The sequence below is a fragment of the Phacochoerus africanus genome, chromosome 8 (assembly GCF_016906955.1).
Source record: "Phacochoerus africanus isolate WHEZ1 chromosome 8, ROS_Pafr_v1, whole genome shotgun sequence".
Classification (NCBI taxonomy): domain Eukaryota; kingdom Metazoa; phylum Chordata; class Mammalia; order Artiodactyla; family Suidae; genus Phacochoerus; species Phacochoerus africanus.
In genome coordinates this window covers 92,122,406-92,143,232 of record NC_062551.1, presented here as the reverse complement: position 1 = coordinate 92,143,232, position 20,827 = coordinate 92,122,406, and the positions used below count along the sequence as shown (strand labels likewise).

Here is a 20,827-nt window from a genome sequence, read left to right as displayed (position 1 = left end):
CCTCAGCTAGCTTCTAGGCCCTGTGCTGGCAGTGGGGGTTCAAACCCAACGAGGCTCAGTCCATCCTCGCAGAGCTCCCAATCTAGTGACATAGACTTGAAAGATGACCACCAGGGCACAGTGGCCAGGGTTGCCGAGGGAGTCACGGAGGACTGCGGGACACAGGGAACAGACCTCGGAAAAGAGTAACCCGTGCTGCGATGTATAATTAAAAACAAAGTCTCCCTAAAACATCTCTCCACAAGGGTAGAAGAGGAAGAAAACAGTTTTTTAATTGAATGAGAATTAAATCAGAATGCGATGCACGACACAGGCAATCAGCTCAAGAGCTTGCAAAGACGAAAAAGCACCCTTTCACAGCCAAGCGGACACAACTTATGCATTTTCTCAAGATAATCAATAACTAGTCCTCAAGTAACAGGACTTGACAGCACTATTTGTCACACGGGGGTCATCCTAAATTCAGCTGGGAAATGGGGTAGCTACCTGGACTTGCTAATCGCATTTATTCAAAGGAAAAATTAATTTCTCATATCTTTATGAGAGGAGGTTGGCAACTCGGAGCTGGGCACTAGCTGAAGTTAGGCTCCCACTCTCCTGCAGAAACTGGAAGACAGAAGTACTATCTTTCTCAATGATTACATCTCAGAGCTGGCTCCCAGATCCTTGAGCCAAACATGCCTGAGTTGTAAAACTGGCAAGAGGCTTGTTTAGCTTTTTAAAAGATTTACGTACTTCTCAAAAGAGCAGAGAAAGAATTCGCAGGTACACCTATTCCAAAGTAAATGCTCTGGAGTTCCCCGTCATGGCTCAGCAGTAAAGAAGCGACTAGTATCCATGAGGATACAGGTTCCATCCCTGGCCTTGCTCAGTGGGTTAAGGATCCAGCATTACGGGGAGCTGTGGTGTAGGCTGGCAGCTGGGATTCGTTCGACCCCTGGCCTGGGAACTTCCATATGCTGTGGGTGTGGCCCTAAAAAGACACACACACACAAATAAATAAATAAAGTAAATGCTCTAAGGCATTCCCTGTGACTCAGTGGGTTAAGGATCCAGCGTTGTCACTGTGTGGCTTGGGTCACTGCTATGATTAGGGTTCGACCCCTGGCCTTCTGCATGCTGCGGGCATGGCCAAAAAATAAAAAATAAAATAAAATGCTCTAAGAAAAGCAAGGGGGAAGAGAGTCTCCCTTTTTTGCACCGGGGAAAATAAAGATTTATTTTTCCTACTTTTAATTTGCATTTATCCTTAAACTCATTTCACAAATATCACAACTAATATTTCTTGATTGTTTACTACAGTCCAGGTGCTTTGCACACAACTGCCCCAGTTAATCTTCTAACAACCTAAAAGATCGATACTGTTATTACCACCCCATATCATGGAGGAGTAAGTACACTGTGGCCCAGAAAGGTTGAGGGACTTGCCTACAAAATCACACAGAGAGTAAATGGCTGAGCTAGGATTCCAGCCCAGGGCTGTCCAAACTCAGCGACCTTAATTACCACGCTGCAATGCTGCCAAAAAGGATGAAACCCAGTAGTTCCTATGCGGCCCCATCCTGGGCTGGGGCTAATGCCACAGGATGCTAGGTTAGGGGTAAAAGACCACGGCAGGTCCCACGGAAGCCCTCGAGATAATCGGAGCCGAGGTCAGGAAAATGGGATTAAAGGCGGAATGCACGCTCAAGAAATAGTAGCATCTTAGATTTTATACAGCACCGCACACCATTAACAAAGCCAGGCAAAGTTCAAGCCCTCCCACCCCCTCGACCCGCCAAGCTCACACAACAGCTACCTAGACCTCCCCTCCGCCCAACTGCGCGTCTTAAGAGACGCCTACCTTCCAATCCATCATCTCGGTCCTCATCTGCTCCGGTCTCGCGACTGCACTCGATTGATCGAGCCTGAGCCAACATGGCAGCGCCCATGTAGCACAGTCCATACCGCGAAGGCGACGGAGGGCCGCGGCGCGGGTCCCGCGAGGGTCAGAAGTCACCATGCTGAGGGTGGCGTGGAGGGCGCTGAGTTCGATTAGTACCCAGGCAGTGACCCCAGGCCCCAGTCCTCGGGCTTCCGGGCGGAGGGTGCGCCAGGTTTCCCTATGTCCAGCGGGCCCTTCCCTCACGTCCTGCAGGTGAGGAGCTGAGAAGCCCGACAGCGGGTGTAGGGAAACGGGGTTCGGCGGAGATAGAGGATACCGGGGAAGAGGCTGGAGGGGGAGTGTAGCGGCAGAACAAAGAGTAGCGGTCGCGGACGAAGTAAGGCGAGGTGGGAGAGAGCTGGGGCATCGGCGTGCGGAAGAACTGGGGCGGCGGTTCCGCGCAGAGGCACAGAGACCGTGGAGGAAAAGTAGTGCGAGGGCCGTAGACGAGAACCGAGCCTGAACTGTTTAAGGACGTGGGCTTCAGCCCTTTCTCTCTTGCGTAGGTCTCATTCTCCGGGCCGCCCGTGGATATGCCGCCCAAAAACCAGGTAGGAGGTCTTGGGTTGGACTTGAGATGGAAAAGAGATTGCCTGGAAGGGGTGGGGTGACCAAGGGGACAGAGGTGGCTAGCTAGAGCCACTAGGTGGGGGAGGCTGCAGGGGGGGTTGGCCAGAGGTCCTGCGAAGAAAGCCACGTCCACCTAGTCACAAAGCCGCAGGCCTGGAGCCCGCCTGAAAGGTAAGGGGAGGGGAGATGAACATTAGGAGCAGGAGTTTTGGGCGTCGATGTGAGTGGAAATGAGCCAGCCAGGGGGAATGCGTGGCTGGCACTACCCAAGCTCACTTGTGTAGCACAGCATTTGTGTCCTCCCTTCCTTGTTTCCCATTCCTAGGCAGTGTTCAGATCTCTGTTACTTGATATTATTTACCTATTTGCATAGGGGAGGAGCAGGGTCTGACTGGAGAAGACGGGCTCATCTCCCATTGCCTCTGCCTCAACTGTAAACACACGCCCGGGCCCATTTCCTGTGGTCTCTATTTGGTGCTTATGTTGCAGATGTCTTAAAGCTAAGAGTTCCTCCTCAACCCCCTTATTTCATTCATGCAATTAGCTAGTGAGTGTTGAGTGCCTCTTCTGAGGTGGGCCACAAACCAGACTGTGCGGGATTCAGAGGGAGTCAAACTTCGCAGGAGGACCCATCCACGTAGGACACCTGATAACTGTAGAGCCAGATGGGTGTGTGAGAGATGCAAGCACAGTACAGGGTCTTGGGAAAGGCTCTCTGCTCCCAGCATTATATATCAGGACCGGTACCCACAGGACTTGCAGAAGAGAAACAGCCCAGAGATACCCAGTGCCTTGCCTGAGACCCTGGATGTCTCTGACAGTGTTGGTGAGAAGGGCCAAGTCTGGGAGGATGGGCAGTGAGAACTGACTGTTTTCCATCCCTACCCTTGACAGTCCAGCCCAACCAAGATGACCCGCCTCCTTCCATGCTGCTCCTGGACTACCAGAACGTGCCTGGAATTCATAAGTAAGCAGGAAGAAATTTCTTCGATGAAGCAGGGGGCCCTGGGAGGATTGGCAAGGAAAGGGCTTCAGGGTGGAGGCCTGCTGTATCTGAAGCTTGATTATGGAACAGGGCAGAGAACTAGAGAAGCCCAGGCAGGGTGAAGGTGAATGGGCAGTAGGGGCAGATGGAGCTCTGGATAAAGACCCTCTACTCTACCCTTAGATACCAAGGAGGCACATGCCTCACAGGTCTTGTGGAAATCTCTCATCTCTCGATCCTATGTGAGAAGAAAGAGTGTCCCCCTTTTGTAGATTAGCAGACTGCCCAGAGTCATGCAACTCCTGAGAGGCAGACCTGGAGTCTGAATCAGGGCTGAAAGACACCAAAACCAGGACCCTCTGCTCAGCCCCTCTCCTCTGCAAGGTGGGAGCTGGGCAGTCCCTCCAGTCCTTCCCACTATGCAATGTGACATGAGAAAGAAACAATGATTTTAGAATTGAAGTGTCTCAAGACAGATTGAACCATATTCCAGCTAAAATGTGAATCCTCTTTTTGCCTTCACTGTGATGAGCCTGGAACACTCGAGTTGACAGCCCCAGTTTTCTGTAGTTATCACGTCATTCCATATTCTCAGCTCAGCAAATCAGATCCGTGCTGACTTTTAATCCCTGAGAAATGGTGCCCCACTTCCAGAGAGACTTGTGTTGTAAAAGAAATTTTGAATCATCCTTGCTTTTCAGACTAAAATGAAAATAGCATTGCTCCCCTTTCCCCCCTCCCCCTACACCTGTCTCTCATTGCTATGGTTTTTCCACAGGGTTGATGATGTTGTGAAAAGACTCTTATCTTTGGAAATGGCCAACCAGGTGAGTAACCTTTGCCAAACCTCAGCATCTCTCAGTCCTCTCCTCTGGGACCCCCTCCTACTCAGGCAACACCGCCCATCCATGCTTCTCAAGTCCCAGCACTTAACCCACTGTCATTCTGTGTCTACTTGTCAATACCCCCAGACCAAGCATCTCCAGGGCAGGGACAGTCTTGCTCCCCCAGGGGCCCTTAGCACCTGACAAATGGTAGGTACCTAATAGAGATCTAATGAATGAGTGAGCAAGGTTTGGGGACATTGATCCAACATTCACCTATCAGTGGCATAGGCCCTGAGCTCACCTAGATGTGAATAGCTATGTGGTTGGTCAGAGGCCATGTCCTGATGAGCAGAGTGAAGTCAGGCCCTGAGCCCTATGTTCTAGTTGCTTTGACTGCAGCCCTGGCCTTGGAGGTATGAGAGTTAGTTCCTAGCGGGTGCAGTCCTCACAGATTCTCTGTCTCTGTCTTCCACAGAAGGAGAAGCTAAAAATCAAGAAGATGCAGTTGATGAACAAGGTCCTGGAAAACCCTGAGGACACTAGCTCCCTGGAGGCTCGAAGTTGGTCAGGGGGCCCTTGGGGAGTGGGGGTGCAGGGGAGTCTGCTAGCTGGTCCAGGCCCCTCATCTGCAGATATACTAGGTATTAGAGTGGCTTGACAAAGGGAGAGATAGAAAGGACCAGGGACAGTGAAAACTGGACTCTGTCCTGAGTTGCATGATGCTGTAGTCAGCGCCCAGTCCTGCCTTGTACCTCTGTATGAGCTCAGGCAAGCTTTCTCAGGAACCAGAGCCTGTCTCTCCGTCTGTCTTCATCCTGCAGCTAAGATGGTTTGCAGGGGCATGTGTTCAGGGCGAGCGTTCCCACTGCACTCTCTGCAGCACTCCCAGAATGCAGTGCATATGCAGGAAAGGCCTGCTGTAGTCACAGCCTTTCCTTGGGGCCACCTTCTGCTTTTCCCTATCTTTGCAGAACAGGCCTGAGTCAAATAAGAGGATACCTGAAGGAAGGATGTTCTGGGGCTTTAGGAGATGAGTGGGAGCTGATAATTTCGCAAACTCATTAGTGAAGACACAGAGATAAGGATGGCAGCCAGAAGGGGAGAGGCAAGGAGGGGACCCTTGACAGTTTGGGAATTTTAAATTGTTGAATTGCCTGGGACCTCTGGGGCGTACTGAATCATTATCGGTGATCGCATGCATCCCAGACTAATTCCAGAATTAAATAGAAACGCTCTTAAAGTTTTACCATTAAGGGAGTTCCCATCACGGCTCAGTGGTTAACGAATCGCGGGTTCGGTCCCTGGCCTTGCTCAGTGGGTTAAGGATCCGGCATTGCCATGAGCTGTGGTGTAGGTTGCAGATGCAGCTCAGATCCTGAGTTGCTGTGGCTCTGGCGTAGGCCGGTGGCTACAGCTCCAATTCGACCCCTAGCCTGGGAACCTCCATATGCCACAGGAGCGGCCCAAGAAATGGCAAAAAAAGACAAAGGAAAAAAAAAGTTTTACCATTAAGAATGCTCATTTGAGGTTTGGGGTTTGGGGATGACACCTTCATAAGATTAAGGAACTTCCCTTCCTTAGGCTCCGCTTTCTGAAGGAAAGATAATCCCAAGTCTTTTGAGATCTTGAAATTCTGAGTGCTTTGGGGCTGATGGACAGCTGTCCCAGAGCTTTGGTGATTGTTATTCCTTGAGGTCTTAAAACATAACCAAGGTCTGGCCCTTCCTTCCTCTGTGCCCGGCTCCCATCCTCTGTGGTTTGTGGTTTCAGTTGTTGCCTTGACTGTCAAGATCCGCAATTATGAAGAACACATGCAGAAACATCGAAAGGTAACCTCACTGGGGCCTCACTCACAGCTGAACGTGAGCAGCAGCGGGAGAGGAGGCTGAGGGCCGAGGGGTTCTGTGCCCAGAGAAACAGCTTGAGAAGCCACGTGGCTACAGCACCAGAGCTGCAGTGGGAAACACACCTGCCTCCTGGGCGCTCTCAGGGAGGCCCTGAGTGTCACTAATGGTCAAGAACACAAACTTCAGCGCATGGGCATGATCTGTGGCCCATAGCGGGTTCTCAGTAAATGGTTGTCAAATGGATGAAGGAGATCAGGTTGCCCGGGTTAAAATCCCAGCTCTGCCACAGCCACTTCACTAACTGTGTGACTCAGGGGAGGTGACATGACCAAGTCTCAGTTCTCCTGTCTGTCCAATGGGGATCATAACAGTACCTGCTGACAGGACTATATGAAATAAGGGCAGCCAACACGACACACAGAAAGCATTTAAGCCTCATGCTAAATACTTCACACACATCAGCTCATTCAGCCCTCTTACTGGTCTTTGTATCCCATTATGCAGAAGGACATTCTAGGCCTGGCATGATTAAATTATCCCTCAGGGTGTACCACTAGGAAGTGATATGCCCGCGCTTGAAACTTGGTGCTACTACTGCTCCAAGACCTGGATTCCTCACCATTCTGCCAGATCTCAGCACAGGGTGGAGCACAGAGCTGCTATAACTAGGCAGTTGTGGGTATTTTTAATAAATGCACAGTTTAGCAGTTCCTGTCGTGGCTCAGCGGAAACAAATCTGACTAGTATCCATGAGGACGCAGGTTGGATCCCTGGCCCCACTCAGTGGGTTAAGGATCCAGCATTGCCACGAGCTGCGGTGTAAGTCACAGACACAACTCGGATCTGGCGTTGCTATGGCTGTGGCATAGGATAGCGGCTACAGCTTTGATTAGACTCCTAGCCTGGGAAGCTCCATATGCCGTGGGTGTGGCCCTATAAAGCCAAAAAAATAAATAATAAACCCACAGTTTATTAAAACTGCCCGGCTCCATACCTGGCACCTCAGTGTTCCCTGAAGCCAGCTGAGCCTGCTCCTTGGAGATCAGAGTTGGAGTGTGGAACCCTAGCCCCACTGAGGGAGCTGTGCCTGGCTACAAGGGGCCGGGAGGGGTCTTCCTAGGCTGTCCCCCTCTCCACCCCAGCTGACAGTTTGCTGAGCTGTGGAGAGGCTAAGAGGGCACCAGAGGGGGAAGAACATGAGTTGTGGAGTCAGACCACTAGACCTGGATTCGAGACCTGACCTCACACAGCATCCCGACCCAGCTCAGCTCTAGAACCTCATGTATCAGTTAATATCTTTGAGCCTTTATTTTCCCATCTGTAAAATGGGAATAACCGTAACAATACCCACCTCAGAGTCCCACAGATATTTGCCTAAGATTGCTGGGAGGTTTCACTGCCATGGTAAAATGACCATCCCTTGTTACTGTGAAGCGGCACGTCACTTACTTACATAGTACTTGGAGTAATACCGCCTCTCATACAGGACAAAGCCCACAAACGCTTTCTGCTAATGAGCATTGACCAAAGGAAAAAGTTGCTCAAAAACCTCCGCGAGACCAACTATGCCGTCTTTGAGAAGATATGCAAGGAGCTAGGGATTGAGTACACCTTTCCCCCTCCGTACCACCGAAAAGCCCACCGCCGCTGGGTGACCAAGAAGGCTCTGTGCATCCAGGTATGCATCAGAACTGCTGTTCTGGTTGGGCCCACTCCAGGTCTGTGGTGGAGAGAGCAGAAGGGAGGGGTCGTCTGTTTCTGATCAGGGTGTGGAGCTGTCCCCGACGCTTCAAGGTGGCCCACAGGCCACCAAGCCCATGGAGGAAGGCTGGGGTGACCCTCAAAGGGAGTCATCTCCCACCCCAGCCGCTCCGAGTCTGAAGTTTTGCATAGCATTACCAAGTCTTTTCCTGCCCCCTGTTTTCCCCAGGTTTTCCAAGAGGTTCAAAAGCTAAAGAAGCAAAAAAGAGCCTTAAGAGCTGCAGCTGTAGCAGCCCGCAAACAAGGCCAGAAGAATCCAGAGAGCCCTTCCAAAGCTGGACCAGAGGCAATCAAAGGAAACCAATAAATGTTGTTAAAGTTCTGTCTTGCTGCTTTGAAGACCTAACAGTAGAGAAGATGAGGCTCTTTGTGGCCTGAGGACAAGGAGGAATCCGTTCTTTCATGCAGCTCTGGGATCCCGGGGTGTCTGAGGCAGAGCTCCTGCCATCACACACACTCCCGTGAACAACCCCCTGCCGTCCAGGGGCCATTCAGTGGAGGTGAGACTGAGCGCAGAGTGGCACAGAGGGAGCATGGCTGGCTGGCTGCTGGGTGGGAAGGCCAGCATAGGAGCTGCCTTCTAGATGGGGCCCTGAAGGATGAGCAGAAGTTCACTAGGCAGAAACAGGGAGGGAAGGCAGCCTGGGCAGAAGGAATTGCTAGTGCAAAGGCAGAGAAGTGTACAGGTGTGTGTCGTATTCAGAGAGCAGCAGATTTGAACATAAAGCTTGACAGGTTACCTAGAGCTGGGGTATGAGAGGTTTCCTCTGCTGGCTGAGGAGGCTGCACACGGTCCTCTGTGGCAGGGGAGGCAGTTAAGAGTTTTCAAACCAAAGGAGTGATGAGAGCAAGTCTGTTTCACATAGTTAAGCAGCAGCAGTGTGGAGGCGGATATGGGAAGGGGCAAGATCTGAGCAGGGCTATTAATATTCACATGAAGCATCTGATAAGAGCTACAAGTCCTGCCCCTAAGAAACTTCACATATACAATACACTGCTTCTCAGTTCTGGGGGGTTATGGATTAACCCCTTCCCAACAAAGCCCAGCCTCTTACACCTCGTATGCCAAGGCCTTGAAGCCTGAGTTTGCTTAGTATGTTTGAAGAACCCAAAGAAGACAGTGTGTCTAAAACTGAGCAAAGAGAAGAGTAAGAAGAGATGGTCAGAGGCCTAAGCAGACACCAGATGATACAGAGCTTTTGGAGTGTATTTGTCTCTTCAAGCTGCCATTTTAAAAGACCACCAACTGGGTGGCTTTAAACCACAAATTTATTTTCTCACAGCTCTGGAGGCTAGGAATTCCAAGATCAAAATGCTGGCCGTTTGGTTTCTGATAAGGAACCTTCCTGGCTTGCAAATGGCCCCCTCCTGTGTCCTCACATGTGGAAGGAGAGCCCTCTTCCTCATAAGGGTATTAATCCCATCATGAGGGCTCTACCTCATGACATAAATAATCTCTCATTACCTCCAAATCCCATCACATTGGGAGCTGGGGCTTCACCTTTGACTTTGGGAAGAACAAATATTCAGTCCATAACACTGTGAGCAAGACTTCAGACTCCATCCTGAGTGAGAAGGGAAGCCACTGAGGAAAGGCAGGAAGGTGATGATGAAGGCTTGGGCGTGAGTGAAACTGCCCAGGGAGGGAATGTAAATGAGGGAAAAAAGGGTCATGCCCAGATGGGAAGGAGGATCTCTCAGGGCGTAGCCTGGGAAGAGCATCTGAGGTCAAGGGGAAGGTGAATTGAGGGCAGAGCAGAGGGCCTGGGGTCTTGCAGAATCAAGTGAGACACAAGGGTCAGAATGAAGATGAACTGCTCAGATACCACCTCCAGGAACCGCAGGGAAGGCCTTTTACAGGGCAGGACTTGGGTAGACAAAGCTACTTTGAGATACAGTGCTGGAGGGCCAGGCGCCAACGTGACAGTGGGGAGAAGAGAAAAGGAATACATTCGCGGGGTTCCCATTGTGGATCAGTGGAAACAAGTCTGACTAGCATCCAAAAGGACACAGGTTTCATCCCTGGCCTTGCTCAGTGGGTCAAGGATCTGGCTTTCCCATGAGCTGTGGTGTAGATCGCAGACGCGGCTCAGATCCCGCATTGCTGTGGCTCTGGCATAGGCCAGCAGCTACAGCTCCAATTCAACCCCTAGCCTGGGAACCTCCATATGCTGCGGGTGTGCCCCCCCTCCAAAAAAAAGAAAGGAATACATTTGCACGATCACAGAACAGGCCCTACAGGAAACGCATTGTTTTAAGTGCTATCTTGCACACATTAATTCATCTAATCTTTGAAGTGATCTTTACCCACCACCCTGCCTCCCATGTTGGCATAATTCTCACTTTACCATGAGAGAACTGAGGCTCAGAGGTTAAGCAGCTTATCCAAATTCACACAGCTGGTTAGAGGCAGGCAAGGAATCAAACCCACATCTGTCTTGACTCCACAGCCTATGTTGTGTTTATTATATCACACTGCCTCAGGCAAAAAGTCCAAGACACTCTGGGAAGAGTCTATGCTGCAGGAAACTCAAATTCCTTTGGCAGCCAGGCAGATAGCATGAAGGCCAGGTGTAAGATCATGATGCTAAGCTGCTTATTACCTTCCCATCCTAGTTATATTCCCTTATAACACAGTGGACAGGCCAAGGCAAGGGCAAATGAAAGCCTTGGGCTGCCAGCTTTCAATTACTATATAGTATCCAATGCTGAAATGTCAGTTAAGGTCCAAAAAGCCTTCAGGGTGAAGCAGTTTCAGTGGAGTGGAGAGAGCTGCATCGAGTTACAGTGAGGTGGGGAATGAGGATATTGGAAATCCAGGTTGTGTGTGTAGACTCCTCTTTTTAAAACTCAGAAAAGGAAGGAAAACAGACTCCAGAAGGTGCAGGAAGGACTTGAGCACAGTATACCTTAGGCAAGACTTTCCAGCGGTGGGTATGGTTAGGAGGAAGAGGGGATGACTGATGAGCTGAGTTCAGCTGGACTGGGGGCATTTGGGGAGGGCAGAAGATGTCTCTAGAAAGGCAGAGCCAAAGTGGACAGACTTGAATGCCTTACAATGGCATTTTGCCAGTGATCTGCCTAACAGCAGAGCACCACTGAAAAGATGTGTCATACTGAAAGTTCAGAAATTTAGCCAGCCAGGCCTGTGGAGAAGAAAAAAGAGCAGTCAATAATGGCGTTTATATGGCGAAATATAGTAATGCAGACAGAGAGAAATGCAGTGATAAATGTGAGAATTTCGTGGGAGAGGAGGAAGTTGGAAGCCAAGGCTCAGGTTTCACGCCTGAGTGTCAGGAGGGGAGGGTGGTTAGGTTTTAGAAGTATTGAAATTTACAGAAAATGGTTGCTCACCAAACTAAAAAATGGTGATGAGGGAGTTCCCCTTGTGGAGTAGCATAAACAAATCTGACTAGGAACCATGAGGTTGCGGTTCAATCCCTGGCCTCGCTCAGTGGGTTGAGGATCCGGTGTTGCCGTGGAGTTGCTGTGGCTGTGGCATAGGCTGGCAGCTACAGCACATATTGGACCCCTATCCTGGGAGCCACCACATGCCGCGGGTGCGGCCCTTAAAAAATAAAAATTAAAAAAAGAAAATGGTGAGAAGGTGATCCCGGAGCTCAGGATGGGGGTGAAGTATGTGGTCACTGCCCTCAAAGCAGAGAAGTGGGGTGGCAGGCCTGCCTAACAGTGTGAGGGGACTTTGGAGAGCCCCCAGCCCTCCGGAGCGAGGCAGACTTGTACAGGCCTGGTTTGCTTCACGAGAAGGGGCTTCACTCTAAGTAGCTTTTAGGGAGGAAATGCAAATAATTCGAGGACTTGTGGCCCTTCCCCCACCTAAAGGAAAAGTCAGTCACTATTTTATGGAGTACTCTCGTGGCATTTGGCATGATCTCACTGATTCTTCCACCCTGGGAGGTCTGTCCCCTCCATGTGCCCTATAACTGAAGCCCAGGTTCAAAATACCTGCCCCAGGTCACACAGCTAGGAAACTGCAGACCTGGATTCAAACTCAAGTCTGTCTACCCGGAGTCTGCTCTAAAGGAGTTTTTTGGTAGGTTTTCCTCGTTCAGGATCATGTGCCCACGTGGCCCCGCAGGGTGAGGGTGGCCGCGTGAAAAGAGCCGGGCCGCCAGCCTAGCCGCGTCCCTGCCCATCCCGGGGGCTCAAACAAACCTTGCGTTCCCACACCGAGTCCCATAGCGCCCGCACCTCCTGCCCCGACCAATCCACCCTGTACGTCTCCGCCGCTCCGCCCAATACGCGCTCGCCCCCTGGCGCCTCCCAACAAGAGGCCTGATGATTGGTCTTCTTTGCCGCCCACCGCGTTGCCTAGCAACCAGGCTTCGGGGACGCGGCTACGCGGCCTCCAGGCCTGCGGCCTCCAGGCCTCTGGCTTCCGAACCTCTGGGCTCTGTACCAGCCGCGCGCTCGCTTTCCGCACCATGTCCTTGCGGACGCTACCGCTGCTCTTCTTGAACTTGGGCGGGGAGATGCTTTACATCCTGGACCATAGGCTGCGGGCCCAGAACATCCCGGGAGACAAGGCCCGGAAAGGTGAGAGGCGCCCCGCCGGCACAGCCACCCCACGCCCCGCAGCCCGGCCCCTCAAAGCCTCCCTGGCCCCCGCAGCCAGACCTCCGCAGCCAGGCCCCTTTACAGACTGACCAACACCCTGCAAGCAGCCAGGGACCTCTTTCACAACCGACAGCCCCATCCAGGCAGAGCCCCTGAGGAGCAAAGTCCCCAAAAGATCGTTTCACCACAGAGAAAGTTAATACCCCCATTAGATATTATTAGGGTACCTGGACCCCCATTTACCCATCCCCTCAAATTGGAGATGCTTTCACAATCTCTCTTGACAACCGACCTCTCCCGAATGTGGGAGTCCCAGCGGCCCTCCACCTGGCGACACACTCTGCTAGTCAAGGCATCCTCTGTCCCCCGAGGGAACCTTCTGTGTCTCCATTCCCCTGTGTGGTATCCTCCTTCATAAACTGGAAGCCAGTCTTGCTAAGTTCAGAAGCTATTTCTCCAAAGGTGAGGTTCTGAAATAACATAGAGAAATAAAATATAAGAAAGTTATAGGTCTTTTCCCTTCACAACTGTTTGAAGAGAATGCAGTTGTGGAAATAATGATAGAAGAGTTTCTAAAATGCAAAATCTCTCGCCTATAAACAACCACATCTAATCCCTGGTGAAAGGGCCACCCACAACTCTCTGCCACCCCGCTTTCTCTCCCTCTTTCCCCGCCTTCTCAACCAACAACTGCTTTCCCCAAGTGTCTGGGATTAAGTATGAAGGAGGTATATTTCAAGGTAGAGGAAGAAAGGTTGACGTGAAGTTAACTGTCATGACTGCTAATTAAAACATTTATTCTCCCCAACAGTCTGTGTATGCTCAATTGATGTTAAACATAACATATTCATAGGATAAGCATACATATTCAGATATTCACTATTGTATCTGTGCAGTGGAGTCCAAGTCCATGCATAAAGAGATAAAAAGAACTCCCAGTAGCATACCCCCTTCATTCATTCTGTATACTGCTGCCAGTGAGCTTTCTAAAATGCAAATCTGTCCTTACTCCCTGCCCCTTGAAACCCCTTGTCAGCTCTCCACTGCTGACGGGATGGAGGCCAAGTCCTTGGCAGGCCATCTCAGGGCCCTTCCTAATCTGACCTCTGTCCGCCTCTGCTGTCCCACCTTCCACCACTGCCTGCCTCCGACCGTGTATCTTAACACCAAACTGCTTGTGGGTCTCCATTAAAAGCATTCGTGTTTCCATGCTAGTAATTCCCATTCTACCCCAAACCTCCCATGTCCATGCTAGTCATTCCCTTCCATGCTGCATTATCCAGCTTAAGAATCATCTCCTGCTCATCACCACATGGAGAAAGGGCCTGCACATACTCCCGAGGCACCCTATGCATGCCCCTCTCCACCTGATCACTGGCCATATTATACTGACTCGGTCTGTATCTGTGTCTGTCTCCCCCACGTGATTGTCTTATTCATCTTTGTGTTCTAGCACCTAGCATAATGCCTACAATAGAATAAATCAGTGCTCAGTAAATGTTTGTTGAACTGCTATTTTATATGACATCGCCATTTCTTCCTCAAGAGGGTTCTGTTTTTCCTTGGAGCTATGTTATGGTGATTTCATTTGGTCTAATGGCATCAGTGAGCTGACAGGTAGTTCTTGGACTGGTAGTCTGCATCTTGGAAGGCAGTGTAAAAGTAGCAATTAAGAGCGTGCTCTCTGAGAGTTCCCGTTGTGGTTAACGAATCTGACTAGGAACCATAAGGTTGCGGGTTCGATCCCTGGCCTCACTCAGTGGGTTAAGGATCCGGCATTGCCATGAGCTGTGGTGTAGGTCGCAGACACAGCTTGGATCTGGCATTGCTGTGGCGTAGGCCAGAAGCTACAGCTCTGATTAGATCCCTAGCCTGGGAACCTCCATATGCCATGGGTGCGGGCCCTGGAAAAGACAAAAAGACAAAAAAAAAAAGAATGTGCTCTCTGGAGGCATACAGATATGGGTCCCCATTCCAGCTTTGGCCATTTAACTAGTTGTATGACCTTGGAGTGTAGCCTCTATAAGCCTACTTCTATGGGGTTTTTTTTTCCATAGAATGGGAATAATAATAATATGCATCTTACAGTGAGGTTGTAGGGATTGAATGAGATCGTGTATTTAACACTTTTAACGCATGAGTGGCAAGTGTGGTCTTGAAGAGGCGGTCTGGGCAAGACCCTGTGAATATTAGGGAACTGGCTTCCTTTGTGTTCAGGATTGATAGTCCCTCTGGATTTTGCTAGCTTCAGGGAGTTTTCATCCATCTTTAGTAATTCACATTCACACACTCTTTCCTTCCACAGTTAGGGTGAGTGTCAGATGTCACGTGAGATGGTGGGTAGAGGCCGATCCAGCCCTTCTGCACGTTCACTGGAGACGGGACTTTTGATTAGTCTGTCCAGTAACTGATTCTAAAATTGGGGGACCACATCTTCCTAATCCAACAAGAGCAAACGTTTATTAAGCACTTCCCGTGTCCAGTGGACCTCTCCAAAATCCCTAATACTATCCTATGATGTTGTAATTCTACCATCCGCATTCTGTAGATGGAGAAAGTAAAGCTAGTTTGCCCAACGGTTACATAGCCAGTAAGAGGAAGAGTAAAAGGAAGAGTAAAGCCAGATCATCAGGCTCCAGAGCTCATGCTCTTAACCCATATCCTTAACTGCTGCACTGTGCTTCCACACCCAGGGTAGGGATGGTGGGGGTGGCTGCATCGGCATCTTGGTGGGGACAGCAGTTCGGAGGTTGGGAGGAGAGGGAGAGGTTTGAACAAAATCCAGTATACCCACTGATTTTATAAAAGAACTGGCAGAAGGAAGTTGGTTGGTGGGGACCTGTAGAAGGCAGGGTGAGAAAACAGGGTGGAGGGTGCAGGATTCCAAATGCTGAGAAACACTCATCTCATCCACCACTCAGAGTCAGTGCAGCTGCAGGGAGCAGATGCCTCCATGACAAATACCTGTGCACAGAGGCCTATAAAACACCAGACATGGTAAACTAGTCCTCATTGAAGTTTTGAATGGAAATCATATTTCTTCTAGATGTTTTCACTATCTTACACAACTAATTGGTCTCCTGGAGGCCATCCCGCTCCCGCAAGGCCAGAACAGATATTGCAGTTTTCCCCACAATGCAGCCTCTAGCTTAGCATTCAACAGAAAGGAAGTGCTCTCTCTGTGGGGCAACTTTTGAGTGTTGCATATGGAGTGTGGTCCCCTGTTTTAAGCAATAGCTAGAATAATAAAAACTGCCTTTGCCTCACTCCCATCCTCTTAAAGATACTTGTAAGTAAGACCCCCCTTACATCTTGTTTCCATTCCTCATTTGACAGAAGGGGGAACTTCTGGGGGCATGGGCCATTAATGATTTTTCCAAGATGCACAGATCACAGAGTAGTACTCAGCAGCCAAACGCTATGAGGTTCCATTTTTATTTTCCTAGTTCCAGCTTAACAGGAAGTTCTGGATAGCCCGGGGCCTGTCTCCCACTCAAAATATAAGTAAAGTGGAATTGTCACAAACAAGTCATCCAGAGATAGAATAGAAAAAACAGGGCATCATTTACCTTCCCCAGATCCTCAGGAGGAAGGGGGCCAGAGCACAACAGCACAACAGAGACCTCTGCTGGGAGCTGAGCGTCATTGCCAGCAGGAGTGCCTGCTAGCCCAGGGCAGGTTGCCAGCTCTGTTTAATCAGCAACAGGTAATCGCTGTCCCCTTGGGTGAGGATGAGCCCCTGCCAGCAACTCTGTTCCCAAACACACCTTCAAGAAGGCTGCAGCTTGATCTCTCTGAATTCCCAAGGGCCTATCAGGCAAGACTGCCTATAAAAACAAATGCCGAAAAAATGATAGAAGATGTGGACGTTACTCCAAAGAATCCAGCATCTGCTTTTAAGAAAGCCAGACTCTTGGTGCTGCTTTCCCAGTGTTTTTCTCCCCAAAACCCTATGACTCCTGTGGGAGAAAGATGGTGAATTTTCCAGAGGAGTCTTACCTTGCAGTGGGACCCCTTTGCGGCCAGTTAGGACAATGGCACAGGCTGTGCTTTCAGATCCATCTCTTAGAAGTATGTATTATGAATTGAAGGCACATATTTGCCTTTGATTATAAACTTCAGAAACCAACTCTCAAACAATCTAGTGAAAACGTTTCCAAAATACACCATTAATTACAAATGTTTTGAAATGTGGATGTGTATCTGTGGGTGGGCTTTTTAGATTGAATCTCCCCCCCCCAAAAAAAAATTAAGGAAAAAAGTCATCTTGCATCCTTTATGGGTGCTGTCTGAAGTTCTGCAGTAGAGAAAGCAGAACCAGAAGAGAAGCCAGCTTAAGTGCTTGACGTGTCTGTTTCATCCCCACGACAACCTGATGAGGTAGGTGCAATTATGATTCATTTCACAAATGTAGAAGCTGAGGTTACACAAGCTGCTTAAAGTTATATAGCTAGTAAATGGTAGAGCCAGGTCGAGACCCATAGAGTCTTGATTCTCACGAATTTCTCCAGCCAGCTGCATTTTTCCTTATTAGTCTCCTCCTGGCATCTCCCTGGCTACCTTTGTCCTCAGAAGCTTTGTTATGGTGGTCCATCGTTCATTCCCTCTTTTTATAAGGAAGTCATGCCTCTCTATATAAAAAGTAAATCAGAAACAAATACACTTTTTTTCCTATTAATGCATGTTCCAATTTTTCTAACTTGAGCTGTTCCATCTGTAGAAAGGGATATCTTACTTTAATAAGAAAATCCTGGAGTTCCCGTCGTGGCGCAGTGGTTAACGAATCCGACTAGGAACCATGAGGTTGCGGGTTCGGTCCCTGCCCTTGCTCAGTGGGTTAACGATCCGGCGTTGCTGTGAGCCTCAGGGGTGTAGGTTGTAGACGCGGCTCGGATCCCGCGTTGCTGTGGCTCTGGCGTAGGCCGGTGGCTACAGCTCCGATTCATCCCCTATCCTGGGAACCTCCATATGCCGTGGGAGCGGCCCAAGAAATAGCAACAACAACAACAACAACAACAAAAAAGAAAATCCTGGAGTTCCCATCGTGGTGCAGTGGTTAACAAATCCGACTAGGAACCATGAGGTTGCGGGTTTGGTCCCTGCCCTTGCTCAGTGGGTTAAGGATCCGGCGTTGCCATGAGCTGTGGTATAGGTTGCAGATGCAGCTCGGATCCCGTGTTGCTGTGGCTGTGGTGTAGGCCAGGCGCTACAGCTCCGGTTCAGCCCCTAGCCTGAGAACCTCCATATGCCGTAGGAGCAGCCCTAGAAAAAAAACAGAAAAAAAAAAAAAGAAAAAAAGAAAATCCTGGAATTCCTGTCCTGGCTGAGGGGTCAACGAACCCGACTAGTATCCATGAGGACACGGGTTCAATCCCTGGCCTTGCTCAGTGGGTTAAAGATCCAGCGTTGCATGAGCTGTGGTATAGGTCGCAGATGCAGCTCGAATCCCGTGTTGCTGTGGCTGTGGTGTAGGCCGGGCGCTACAGCTCCAATTCAGCCCCAAGCCTAGGAACCTCCATATGCCACGGTGCGGCCCTAAAAAGACAAAAAGAAAGGAAGAAAATTCTTTCTCTACCTGTTCTCAGGGATTATTCTTCCTTATGAAAGTTGTGTTTCTAAAAATGAATGATGTGTATTCTCAGAGCATTAGAGAGGATGAATTCTTGAGCCTTTCAAGATAAAGCCCAGGGTAGCTAGTCTTCCTGAGCTTTCCCTCCTCCTAGGCCACCCTCGGTAAGACACAGCCTCCCTGGGGCTTTTTGGAATTTGTTACTTATCCATCATCCTTTTAAAAGTTTTGAGTAGAAGGCAGTGTTTGCATTAAACATAAATGCAAACATGAAAAATAAGGTTTCGGAGTTCCCGTCGTGGCGCAGTGGTTAACGAATCCAACTGGGAACCATGAGGTTGCGGGTTCGGTCCCTGCCCTTGCTCAGTGGGTTAACGATCCGGCGTTGCCGTGAGCTGTGGTGTAGGTTGCAGACGCGGCTCGGATCCTGCGTTGCTGTGGCTCTGGCACAGGCTGGCAGCTACAGCTCCGATTCGACCCCTAGCCTGGGAACCTCCATATGCCGCAGCAGCGGCCCAAGAAATAGCAAAAAAGACAAAAAAAATAAAAAATAAAATAATAAAAGAAAAATAAGGTTTCGTTAAGCCAGATAACTGGAATTGGTATTTTTAAAGCCTCGTTGAAAATGACTTTCTTTCTTCACAAACTGGTGTTTTCTTTTTATATGCTTCATGTAGATGAATGGACAGAGGTGGACAGAAAACGAGGTACGCTATCTTGGGGCTGCATGTATTCAGTTGCATCCACAGGTTCACTCAGTCCTTCCTCAGTGGGGCTTAAAATGGGACAGTCTAAATATTTCTAAGTAAAAGAATAAGTGGGAGTTCCCATTGTGGCTCAGCAGTAACGAATCCGACTAGTATCCATGAGGATGCAGATTCGATCCCTGACCTCACTCAGTGGGTTAAGGATCCAGCATTGCCATGAGCTGTGGTGTAGGTCGAAGACACGGCTTGGATCTGGCATTGCTGTGGCTGTGGCATAGGCCAGCAGCTCCAGCTCTGATTTGACCCCTAGCATGGGAACTCCCATGTGCCATGGGTGAGGCCCTAAAAAGCCAAAACAAAAACAAAAACAAAAAACAAAGTAGGCATGAGTTGCTCTTTAGCCAAGACATTGATTATACATTTGATTCTTTGCTTAAACAAACGCAGCATGTAAGATGAAAATCAAGCCAACGGTGGCCAAAGGACCACGCTGCACATGAAGTATTAGTCTCTTTCCTTGTGCTCCAAGCTTTGCAAGAACAGCTGGGGCAGTAGGCTGTCCTATTAATAGTCCTTAAAACAATTCTGTGATAGCATCGTGTAGCCGAAGAATTGTTCTCATTAGCACAACCAAGAAAAATGGCAGCATGTAGCTGCATGGCCGCCAGGGTTCCCTGCGTGCAGAAGACATGATATGCATGCACTGGCCTTATCATGACAAATCTTCATTTTCCTCTTCGCCTACAACTAGCAGCAAACCTGAAAAAGTTGCCAACTCCTCCGAATAAAACTCTAGCCTTTCTTACCTTTAAATGTCACGAGTTGGGATTTTCTGTCGTGGCTTAACGGAAATGAATCTGACTAGCATCCATGAGGATTTAGGTTCAATCCCTGGCCTTGCTCAGTGGGTTGAGGATCTGGCATTGCCATGAGCTGTGGTGTAGGACGCAGATGCAGTTCAGATCCCGGGTTGCTGTGGCTGTGGTGTAAGCTGGCAGCTACAGCTCTGATTCAACCCCTAGCCTGGGAACCTCCATATGCCAAGGGTACGACCCTGAAACAAAACAAAACAAAACAAAACAAATGTCATGAATACCTTCCATCATTTGACACTGGGTGTAGTTTTTGCATGTCATCAGCCATTGTCTGGAGATAGCAGTTGCTCTCCTCACACTAAGTATTCAGAGGCAAGAACATATAATATTTAAATGCACAGGTATTAGAATCAAACAACCCCATTCTAATTTCAACTCCACTGCCTGCTGTGTGACCTTGGACTTCAACCTCTCAAAGATTCAGTTTTCCCTTTGATAGAATAGGATAATAATTCAGCATTGTCTTGGGGTCTAAATGAGATAATGCATGGAAAGTTCCAAGCCCTGTGCATGGAATGTAATAAGGCTTTGAAACAAGGCAACCATTCTGAAGTAGTAGCTTCTCTATTTTACCCTTGGCTCCAAATTGTGTGTTCCTCAAAACAAAAAAATTTACAGCAGAAGTAGCTGATAAAACTCAGTTAACTTCCAAGTTCCCTGCTGGCACAGCAGGTTAAGGATCCGGTGTAGTCACTGCTGTGGTTCTGGTTACTGCTGTGGCACAGGTTCAATCCTTAGCCTCAGAACTTTTGCACACCATGGGCACAGCCAAAGCAAAAAACAAAACCAAAAAAACCCTCAATTGCTTTCATCAAGAACATTTTCAAAATAAATAAATAAATAAATAAATAAATAAACCAAAAAAAAAAAAATTTAGGAATTCCCATCATGGCGCAGTGGTTAACGAATCTGACTAGGAACCATGAGGTTGCAGGTTTGATCCCTGGCCTTGCTCAGTGGGTTAAGGATCCGGCGTTGCCGTGAGCTGTGGTGTAGGTCGCAGATGTGGTTCAGATCCTGCATTGCTGTGGATGTGGTGTAGGCTGGCAGCTACAGCTCTAATTAGACCCCTAGCCTAGGAACCCCCATATGCTGTGGACGTTGGCCCTAGAAAAGACAAAAATCAAAACAAGAAAATTATTTTGTCAGGCCAAAGCTGAAGAAAATCCCAGTCAAAGTACTGA

The 20,827-nt window shown here is 49.2% G+C and overlaps 2 protein-coding genes across 2 annotated transcripts in view; both read left to right on the top strand.

Annotated features, from left to right (window-relative positions):
• The first annotated feature begins 1,879 nt into the window (after positions 1 to 1,879).
• MRPS15 (mitochondrial ribosomal protein S15) lies at positions 1,880 to 8,236 on the top strand. The gene is given in 9 exon segments (XM_047793374.1): positions 1,880 to 2,054; positions 2,056 to 2,137; positions 2,431 to 2,475; positions 3,389 to 3,461; positions 4,258 to 4,306; positions 4,782 to 4,866; positions 6,077 to 6,135; positions 7,640 to 7,831; positions 8,084 to 8,236. Coding segments are annotated over 9 exon segments (777 nt in total). The 5' UTR covers positions 1,880 to 2,000; the 3' UTR covers positions 8,222 to 8,236.
• A 4,024-nt stretch (positions 8,237 to 12,260) lies between these two features.
• Positions 12,261 to 20,827, top strand: part of OSCP1 (organic solute carrier partner 1) — a 35,330-nt gene continuing 26,763 nt past the window's right edge. The window contains exon 1 of the mRNA XM_047793365.1: positions 12,261 to 12,471. Within this exon, the coding sequence (XP_047649321.1) occupies positions 12,360 to 12,471 (112 nt within the window). The 5' untranslated portion in view covers positions 12,261 to 12,359. The remainder of the gene's footprint in view (positions 12,472 to 20,827) is intronic.